Genomic DNA, 10,790 nt, shown 5'->3' on the forward strand with positions numbered 1-10,790 from the left:
TGCGCTGGGCCTTCACCGAGTGCAAACAGAAGCGTCAATGTGCTGTGAGCGTCCTCTTAATTCACTCGAAGTACTCAACCCACTGAAATCACCATGTAAAATCTTCATCTGATTAAATGTGTGTCTTTGGGATTTGGGGTCTGTGATATTAGACTTGGCAAAACCCCCACCCCCCATCCACGACCCTGTGTGCTGTGTTCAGGGATCTGGTGCTTCTGGCTTGACTTGCTCAGAGTTACCTACTTACTTACTTCAGTTGTGGAAACCAGGAACCGAGACTGAACTTCAACAGTTTATTAAGTACAAAGCATCAAACTCAACATACAGTCAATATCAAGCTAAAACCTCCATTCTTTAATTCTTTTAAAGGAACATTCTGTCGTGAAATACTGTTTTCTTTGTCCTCCCTCTTGTCAGGTGAGATGATGGATATCAGTTTCATCTCTGTGCATCCAGTACAGCGATATGAGTTGCTTTCATAAAGATATGTTGTATTGAGTTAGGTCAGTTTGGGATTAATCTCAGAGGAAAAACTGCACATAAAACTGCACAAAAAAAGGAAAAACTAGCCTCCACACTCATAGACTAATTAAGAAGGAATACCTGTGCCAGATTTCCTGCAGACCGTCGGGACACTTGACTGCTTTCTGGTCCCAGAGCGCCAAACATGAGCCGGCTCTGGTCCAACCACAGCTGCCAGCTTTGGCTCAGGTTGAGGGGAGCTGACTTGGGCAGATTTGGGCTGGGACTCAGCTCCTGTTTGCAGCGGCACTCTGGAATCAGACCATGTGACCTTAATTGGACTGATTACAGCTAGCAGCCATGCCAAGGTGCCCTGTGATGGTGATGTCTTTATTGTGCTCATGAAAAGGATCCGTTTAAATGATGAAGCTGTGATGGAGACGTCGGGTCATGTTTTGTTAAATCCTTTTATTCCCTCTTCATATTCTGCTCTTGTTCCTAATTCATAATTTTTAAAATGGGAACAAAGTAACATCTGTTTTAGTTGTCTGTCGTTTCCAACATCACCTGCTGACAGCTGACAAAAAGGACGTGGAACCAGAAAAGAGAAGAGTTTCTAGAGGTCCCTCGTTTATTCCTGCTGGTTCATTCATAGCTGAATTTTCTCAGATGTTAAAATTCTTCCACAAAGCTCAGGTGTTCTGCTGAGGTATGCAGCAGCTTACTTTGTTTTGAGTTTCCTTAATTTACAATTAAACAATTAAGTTAGACATCGGTCTGACATTTGGGATTATTTAACAACAGAAACATCTTACAGCTTTTATCGTTTGTGTTAGCCTGAAAGCACGGAGAAACTGTTAGCCAAATGCTATCAGATAAGAAAAAATAAACCTTCTAAAACTGCTGAGATAAAGCAGGATTTACACAGAGAAGATATGTGAAAAGGAGTTTTAGCAACAGTTAAAACCTCAAGTTCTATCTTCTCTTAGTCTCTTAAACACACAAATTATTATTATCCTGATCCATATATTGTGCAGACATTATCTTGCATGCACAAGACGGTATTTTCTGAGTCGACCACATATTGTGTGTAAAAGATAATATTATCACACAAAATAATAAATCCCCGATTCATATCTTCATCCACACATTATGTCGCACAGACAGTATCTCACCTCTAAAAAGACATGAATCAGGTTATAATAAGATATAATATATAGATCAAGATATGGTTCTCATGGACACAAGATATTATAATATTATTAAAGAAAATCATATGTTTTGGGACTTCCGAGCTTCCGTAGAGGACAAAATGTTTGTAATTCTATTTCCTTTACGTGTCTACCAGGTTTTTAATTTCTAAATTAACAAAATAAATTTCTGGCTATACATGACAACGTATTCACAAAGGCAACAAAGACAATTTGCTAGAAGAAACTGAAGACAATAATAAAAAGACTGACAATAAAAAGAAGGAAAAAAGCTGAGAAACGCCTGAAAATACTTGGATAAGCGAGGAATTCTTGTCTGCTCTCCCAGCAACTGGTCACAGAGCGACTGTGTATTATGTCTGCAGAAACTCAAAGGCCAACTGTTATTGTGAAGCTGTGACCTTCAATAATTGAATAATGACAAAAAGGAGCGTCACAGTCAGGCATGAACAGCTTTCTCCTTCAGTGGGTGTTGGGAGCACTGCTGCGTAGCATTCCTTCCACTGCAGATCAGACTATGAGCCATCGCTCTTCTTCCAGATAAGATTAATCCACATGAGGATCCTCCACAGTGTGCAGAGTTCAGTCAGTTCAGGAACAAACGCTAACAGAAAACTCCCCCGTCTCCGTCTCCTGGTTTGAGTTTCCTTCTTTGCACTCAGCTTAAAATGTGTTTTAACTTCTAACTGGACGTCCGCACGTTTAAATCTAACCTTTTCATAGGAGCCCCAGAGACACTGCTATTTGTTAAGTGAAGCAAACTTACAGGATGCAGCTGAGGTTATTTTGTATTTTTCTTACTGCCAGCAAATCCCATGTGCAGACCAAAACCAACACTGTGTTAGTCCGTCTCTCAGTACTTTCAGGCTGCCCACTCCGTCTGCAGGGCCTGAAGCCCACTGGTTTCCACTGAAGACACAAATCATTAAAAACATCTCATAAATGTAGTTTCATTGTTAAAAAAAAAAGGTTCAGTATTTTCCTGAAACAGCTTGTCACTGTAGTTTTTTGCAGCCATAGCTCAAACAGGAAGACAGAGCAAATAATGCATTTGTTGGGGACTATTTTCAGCGGCGGATTGATTCACGTTTGGTGCTCTAGAGAGTATTTCCAGCAGCAGGACAGTGTGTGTTTGATTGAGTCAAAACAAACTACAGTGTGTGTGCTTGTGGCAATGAAGGAACATGTTACCCAGCACAGCAGTGTGGCTCATTGATGTGTTTTTGGGACAACAGTGGAGCTCCGTGGCACAGAGGAATCAGATGTATCAGGCTTTGGATGCAGAGACAATACTTATTAGTGGATCAGTTCATGGTTGGTATGGGCTGCACACGGGAATTTACGAGAAGAAAAATACAGAATATCATCAGACTTGTAAGATGTGATTCCTGCTGCACAGAAGAAAAAAAAATCATAAAAACATATATATAAATATCAATTCATATCTAAAATTTGTAAAAAGAGCACTTTCAGAGAGTGACTCAGCTTATTTCTATTGAAATAAAGGCTTGAAATAAAATACTCTGTAAACACAGAGAGCATTCATCAACAGCTCTACTGCCTGTATCAGTTAACAAAGACATTAAAAACACGAGGGAGTTTCTCTTGAAGAAAATCTAAACTTTACTAAACAAAAAGTCAAACTTCACACTGAATTGTTCAGAATTTTGACTGATCTCTTATATCTCATCCCATTTTTGCCCTGCTGTCTACACAGGATGTGCTTCAGCTGCGTAACAGCTTGTCAACATACAACTAACCCAACACATGCTGTGTAGACACAGTGTCAGTGAGGCGAATGAGCAGCAACAGCAACATCATGTTAAAAAAAAAAAAAAAAAACAGCTCACAAAGTTCACAGCAGTCTGCTGACAAAAGTCTCAGTGTGTCTACATTTCCAGTTTAAGCATCTTCACACTCAGATTATCCAGTGTTTCTCTCTGATACAGTACTTAGAGCAGATTGTACTAATGTCCTGATGAGCATTAGAAACATATTAGTAACTATAAAAGGTCAAATGTATCTAAAAAAATGCAAAATGATGTGTCCTACAATAATCGGATTAAATCCATCTCAGGTGGACAACGCTAAACTCCTTTTTAAAAATAAAATATTCTCTATATTGTTTATGATCAACTAACTCTAGACAGATTTCTGCTCCTACAGCGGCTCCACAACATCAGTTCATACAGACTGAGATTAAAGGATTATTCCAGTTTATCACAACCTGGGCTTTATTTTGGTAGATGTGTATATCATCTCTGTCTGTAAGACTAACTGTGATTTTACTGAAAACAAGTCTGACTGGTGGAGAAACACAGAAGTCAGAGGACTGGACAGGTTGGAAACACACCTGCAGGTTGGATAAACGTCATTTGGAAAAGAAAAGAAAGTCAGAGGTGTCAATATCCATCACAGCTGCTTCAACTTTGACCTAGTGGACTTACCGTAGTTGTAGTAGTAATTTAACCTTCAATAAAACTGTGATTTAAATACAGAATATCTGAAAAACCCAACAGTATGTGGACATGTGAACATTACCCCCATATACAGTATGTGATAGTTGAACATGTGATACCGTGAAACTCCACTCCTCTGGTTTCAGTCTTTCCACCAGATTTTGGAACCTGGGTTCAGGGATTTGCTGCCATTCAGCCACAAGATCATTAATGAGGTCCAGTACTGACGCTGGGGGATCAGGTCTGGCTCACAGTCCTCATCCCAGAGGTGTTGGATGTAGCTCAGGACTCAAGCTCTTCCACACCAAACTGTGTCTTTAGGGCTTTGTGAACAGGGGCATCGTCATGTTGAAACAGGATATGGACAATTGTCTAAAGCATCACTGTGTGGTGTAGCATAAAGATTTCCTTTCATAGGAACAAAGAGACCAAACCAGGAAACACGTACTGAGAGAAGGGCGTCCACATACTTCTGGCCACATTGGGATTAACTGGTGTTTTTTCTCCAACATGTCTGACCGTCTGACTGCTCTTTGTGAAATCACTGTGCCTCCAGAGCTCCACTATTAACCTGGTGAGCTCAACATGATGGTAACTGATAGAAATGTTTGACAGAACTATGAAAATAAGAGCCAAGTTGTGATAAACCTAAATGATCCTTTAAAGGTAGGTGTGGTTACATGCAGTTCTGGACCTCAGCAGGGCGTCCCGAGAGCCGGCGGCGAGTCCTTTGCTCTGTCGTAGCAGACTGCCGGTTCCGTCGCCAACATGCTCTTCATCTCCTCTTTGCTGGAAGGAGACAGGGAGGACGGAGACGGCGATGTGGGCGAGGAGAGGTTGGAGGTGGCGGTGGTTGAAGCGGAGGAGGATGAAGAGGAGTTGCCGTCGGGGAGGCACTCTTCACAGCAGCAGCAGCAGCAGTCCATGAAGGCCTGACCCAGCGAGCGGCACAGGAACAGCAGCAACACCGGCGTCGCCGAGCAACGCATGAACAGCAGAAACTGTCCAATCAGACCCAGAGCTGGAAGAGCCAGAGCCGGGAGTGCGGCGGACACTCGGTCGGAGACGTACGCCAGGGTGATGTTACAAATGCTCTCAGGCAGGTTGCATGTGATGTACAAGATGGTGAGCGCCATCACCGTGGAGCGCAGCCTCTGCTCTCTCACCTGCTGCTTTTTCTTTGTCGAGGAGGAAGACGAAGAGGAGGAGGAGCACCTGCTGGTCACCTTTTCGCCGCCGGGTTTCTGCGGCAGGCGCTGGGCTAACACTTGCCTCGTCACCAGGTCGCAGGCCAGAGTGAAGAGCAGAGGCAAACAGATGTAGCACCCAAAGAACCACCACATGCGGGCCTCGTGGTAGGTCAGCACCAGAGAGTAGATGCTGTCCGGGAGCTCCACGGACGGCTCACGCACACAGATATCCACCTTAAATTTGTCCGTTCGGGCCCTGAAGGCGGCCATCAGTGAGCCTCCCGGCTGGCTCTGCTGCAGGTCAGTGGGGAGGGTCGGCAGGCTGACGGTTTCCTGGAGGAGCTGCCAGAGCAGCAGCTCCGGGGCGGCCAGCACCATGGAGCCCACCCAGATGACGGACAGCTTGGACAGGATGGACTGGCAGGGCTCCACCTTGGGCGTCTGAAGGGAGCCAGGGCCGGTGGCTGCATGGAAGCGATCAATACTCAGAGCACAGAGGCTGAATGTGGCCACACCCAGAGAGGTCACCTGACAGAGGGGCAGGAAATGAAGATTAATCACACAACTTCCAAGAGAACTGTTTAATAGATCCGGCAAATTCATTAGAACAACTTCAGACTGATCCACTTCGACTGTGAATCACGAACATTGTCTAAAACCATTAGTTAAAGCTGAAACACCTTTTATAAAAGCTGCCTTATTATAAAATGTTTGGCACCAGCAAACTCTGCATTGACATAAAACAAATCTAGTGCTCTGACTATTTTTAGCATTGCAGAGCTGCTTCCAGGTTTAACATGCAGGTTGTTCCTCGCACTCATTCATGCTGCTGATGCCAGTCAGACGTGACCTGTTAGCACAACTGAGAGGACGAAACAAGACTTCATGCAGACGGTCCAAAATGAACACAGGGAGGTGTTTTGCTGCTTAAAGAACAGATTTAAGACTTTCCTCTGCCTTGTTATGCCTAAAACCTATAGACGAATTAGTCAAACCTACAGTATTACTGTAGTTTGCACTGAGTAAAAAGCCTCGGATGTGAAAAAAAACTACTTCAGAATACAGAAACAGGCAAATAAAAGGAGCCACGGAGGGAATAGAGAGCTTTTATGCTACAGCTCTTAGCCTGCAGACTGAGGACAGTTATTGGTGCCTCGTGCACATTTAAGTCTGCGGTTTTGGCCAAAAACACAGATTATCATTACTGAGACTTGTCCTCCCTCTGTGGGTGCTTAATGACCTCAAACGGTTAAGACACATCTCAAGATAATTAACACAGAGCTCTAATTAGCATGAAAATAGTTTAACTAACAGAGCACAGGGGCAGCTGGCAGCCTGACCTGCTTTCAGCTCGGCTCAGTGCGACGTTCACAGAACAAACTGCTCAACAGCACTTTAAAAAACATTAATTAATTAGCAAGAAATGCATACGTCGATTAGCATAAAAATAGGTGAAGCAACAAAGAAGAGAAGAGGCCGGCAGCTTGACCTGGTAAAGACTGCTTCACACACGCGGTTATTACAAATGAGTGAAACTCCACTTCAGTGATTTAAAGCTCTGCAGGCGGACGGAGCTGGTTTAGAGGCAGGAACAAGGACTCCACAGGCCGGCAGAGTCACTGTGAGACACGAGACTGATGAAGCCAATGAAAACCCCACAAGGGGCAACCGAGAGGCTGAGGAGCTCCACATTACCCCTCACCCTCTATAAGCTACCGATCGGCTGAGCTTTAACAGTTTGAGGATTAAATGATTAATTGATTGACAGGAAAATAAATGGCAAGTATTTTGGTAATAGATTTAATGCAAATGTAAGAGAAAATTCCTCTTTCAGCACTCAAATATGAGGATTTCCTGCTCTTCTGTGTTTTATATTCAATCTCCACGATGTTTCCAAGCCTTCTTTTGTTACTAATGAAATTCCAGTGAAGAAACACTGTTTCTCAAAATAACTGTGTAGCCTACGACTTAAACGTGGACCGGAAACTCCTCTCTCCCTCCCTTGTCTTCATATTCAGCTGCAGCTGCTTCATCCTGAACCGATATTTTAAACTGATAATGTATTGATCAGCGGCTCTCACATTAGTTTTGGATGTCTACACTCTGAACCTGCACATAAACATGCCAGTTCCCGATAACTTTGTCTCTGTGCTTCCTTGTTGGGTTCTGTGAGCTGTAGAGGAAGAATCCCTTCATGTGGGCCCCCGTCGGCCTCCCCTGATGGTTCATTACAGACAGCTGAAGAAGCCCAACAGACCATAACAGCACGTTTGTTGAAAGTAAAGACAGCTCTGAGTCTGAAACTGAGCCGCAACACGACACAAACAGGCCATTCATCACAAGCCTGGACGCCTCTCTGTTAGACTGTAAAACATTTACAATGAGTTTAAGATGAGCGTGTAAACACGGCGCTGACACTGTGAAGGCAGTACAGCGGGCCCATTAATTACCATCACATTAAGTTGTTTGTTTAAGTGTTGACTTTGTTGACATCTCGCTGTGGCTGGATGATATCAGAGCTCTGATACAAAACACTTCAACGACTTTTAGTAGCTCTTAGTTTCACTCACAGTTTGCTTCCGTGAGCAAACCAGCGCTAATAAATAGCAGATCAAATGACTTCTCAAAGTGATTTTTGTGTTTAATTCATTAATCAATCAAGTCACTTATCAATCACAAACACCAACCAGTCTCTGGTTGCAGCGTGTGAATTTGATGCTTTTCTCTCTTTAACATGACTGAAAACTAAATGTATTTGGGTTTGGATGGTTGGTCTGAAAAGACATGATATTTACTGACATCATCTTAGATTTTAAGATACTCTGACGGATATTTTTAACTACTTTTTTTCACATTTTAGCCTACAGCCTAAAATAAAAGAGAAAATTGGAATAAACACTGGAATTAACTGATAAAACTTCTGTAGTAACTGTTGCTATGTCTGTTGTTCACCTCAAGCACGATTAAAGTGTTGACTGAAACTTTATTTAATAAACAAAACAAACAAAAACATTGCACTTTATAGTTAAACCTTTGTTAAAATTAAAACGCATTTACTTTTATTATTTTGCCTGTATTTGTGTTATTTTTCTTCATTTTATATCGATTTTATTTTTATTAATTAATTATGTTACTTCACTGTATTTTAGCAGAATGCTGATTTCCGTGGTATTTTCATAGTATAAAATGTATTAAATGATATAAAAACTTCAGTAATTTTAACAACAATTTTACTCGTCATTTTTCGTTTTAGTAGAATAGTAGAAAATGAACTTTAGTTAAGTAAAATATTTTATCTTCTCGCGCTCCATCACCTGCGGAGCGACTTTCAACTTCTCCTCCTCACCTCCAGATAGGGCACGAGCCGACAGGACAGGTCTCCTAGCAACCTCTTCAAGGTGAGCTCGTGGAAGACGACCACAGGAAGGCAGAAGAACAGCACGAGGAAATCCCAGAACGCGAGCCCCGCCAGGATGCAGTTCCACGCGCTCTTCAGGTAGAAGTTATGCCACACGATGCACATGAGCGCGAGGTTCCCCACGATGCCCGCCGCGAACAGCACGAGCGCGAGCAGCATGACCGCGTACGCCCAGTAGGAGCCGTCGGTGACCGGGAACAGCGGGTTGAGGAGCCCCGACCCGGAGCCTGACGAGGAGTTACCCGGCGGGGCGGAGGCGTCCCGACCGGCCCGCGGTGTGGTGAAGTAACCGCTCGGGTCGTCGTACCGCCGAGGATGCCCGAAACTGCCCGATGGGTGCGGGTCCCTTTTCCCGACATTCCTATCTTTCGCTCCACGGGCGACTCGTTTCAGGTCGTGAACTTTCGCGCTTTCGACCCGGTCCAGATAAGTCCTTTCCGAGGAGAGAGACTCCTTTGTCTCCGCAGCCGGCGGGCCACCATCCTCCGCCCTCTGCACCTCCAGCGAGGACCCGGGGTGAAGCTCCCGGGCTGCGTGGACGTGACGGAGCTCCGCGGTCCGCAGACAGAGAAACAAAAGAAGCAGAATCGGGCTCATTTTTACCGTTGAACTAACTGGTCCGTGTTATGTGTCTCTTTCACAGACATGTGCCGTAACAAACATTTGACTCCGGATGTAGAAACGTCCATATAACACTTTGTTTCGCAGTCCGACGCGACTCTGGTCCTGATGGAGAAGTTCAGAGTCTGCGGTGCACTTGTTATTCATCAAGATCAAGACAGACTGAATACAACAGGGAGCTACTTCCGGTTATACATTTCAGAATAAGGGGAAAAATGCCTGCTATAAAGTGAAGCTTGCGCTTCTCAGCATGGAGATGCTACATATGGTGCTCGTTTAAAGTTAAGTTTTAGTTGTCAAACTATTTTGACAACGCTGCTATACATCAACACGTCACTGTACAAAACTGTACACAAATAAACTGCTGATGTCTTCAGTCTGTAAACGGAAGTAGATCATGTGTTGTACTGTTTCAGTCAAATAACTAACTTTTCATATCTTCCCTTTGAATTGAATGCCTGACACTAAACAGTAAAACAAACAATCTGATTTTAATGCATCAGTTCAAAAAAAGCAAGATTATCAATTGGACAAACCAGGAAAGTGCCCCAGACCCCCAGAGACCCTGGGTTCACTGCATGGTATGAATTTTAGGCCATGAATATACTAAGGAATTAATTACAAATACAGCCTTTCATACATTTCTTAACCAGAATTTTGTTCGTGGATGAGCTCTTAGAAAACAGCATTTTGTCACATGTTGGCGGTGGGGTCGAACAGAAAGTTGAATCAATCACTGAAGATTGTGCAAAAGCATTGTTACCATTATGAAGGCAGTACTGATTGTTTTCAGAGTACAGTTTTTGCTAGCTGGACCGAATAAACTGGAAACTGAGTTTATTCTCACAAACTAAATGATTCTTCATTTTCAAATGAACAAAACCTCATTTGACTGTATTTAACACCACGAAGTGAAACTGAAACTTTCGTCTTGAAGTGAAAGCATTAGTCCACGATGAAACGAGGAGACTAATAATAATAATAAAAAGAATAAATAAACTTGCCAGGTTTGTTTATTTATATTTTTTAATAGCAGGTCTGGTCCCCTGACACTGTGTTTTGCTGCTGCTGACTGTCCAGAACTTCATTTGCAGCATTATTTCAATGGCAACCAACGAGAAAACCAAACCAGAGGATGCTTCAACAGGAAGCTCTTACCTCAAAATATTTCTCAGTATTTACTAAAATAAAAAAATAAACCTGATCCTCTGATGATCTTCAGCGTCTTCAGTCTCTCCACCTGCCGACTGTTAAATCAGTCTGAGGCACCAAGAAGGAGAAATAATCTGTCAGATCCTGACTCTGAAGTCCAGACCAGTGACTTCAAACTGACACACAAAGACTTCACTTCCCACAATCCTCAGCTCTTCTGTGAGGACTTCAGCTTCCTTCGGGCATCCTTGTGTTTCTTTCGGTACTCCTGGAAACA

At 43.2% G+C, this 10,790-nt stretch overlaps 2 protein-coding genes across 3 annotated transcripts in view; both read right to left on the reverse strand.

The window, feature by feature from the left end:
* Positions 1-279: 279 nt before the first annotated feature.
* gpr37l1a (G protein-coupled receptor 37 like 1a) lies at positions 280-9,481 on the reverse strand. The gene is made up of 2 exons (XM_076743489.1): positions 8,669-9,481; positions 280-5,850 (listed from the first exon to the last, which is right to left on the reverse strand). Exons 1-2 carry the CDS (start codon positions 9,335-9,337, stop codon positions 4,828-4,830), a joined length of 1,692 nt encoding a protein of 563 aa, XP_076599604.1. The 5' UTR covers positions 9,338-9,481; the 3' UTR covers positions 280-4,827.
* A 358-nt stretch (positions 9,482-9,839) lies between these two features.
* Positions 9,840-10,790, reverse strand: part of nol8 (nucleolar protein 8) — a 10,810-nt gene continuing 9,859 nt past the window's right edge. The window contains exon 18 of one of the 2 annotated variants that reach the window (XM_076743509.1): positions 9,840-10,781. In XM_076743509.1, coding sequence (XP_076599624.1) covers positions 10,722-10,781 — 60 coding nt within the window. In that variant the 3' untranslated portion in view covers positions 9,840-10,721. The remainder of the gene's footprint in view (positions 10,782-10,790) is intronic. The other variant, XM_076743501.1, reaches the window with a different exon arrangement.

This window comes from Chaetodon auriga, chromosome 2 (genome assembly GCF_051107435.1).
Source record: "Chaetodon auriga isolate fChaAug3 chromosome 2, fChaAug3.hap1, whole genome shotgun sequence".
NCBI lineage: Eukaryota > Metazoa > Chordata > Actinopteri > Chaetodontiformes > Chaetodontidae > Chaetodon > Chaetodon auriga.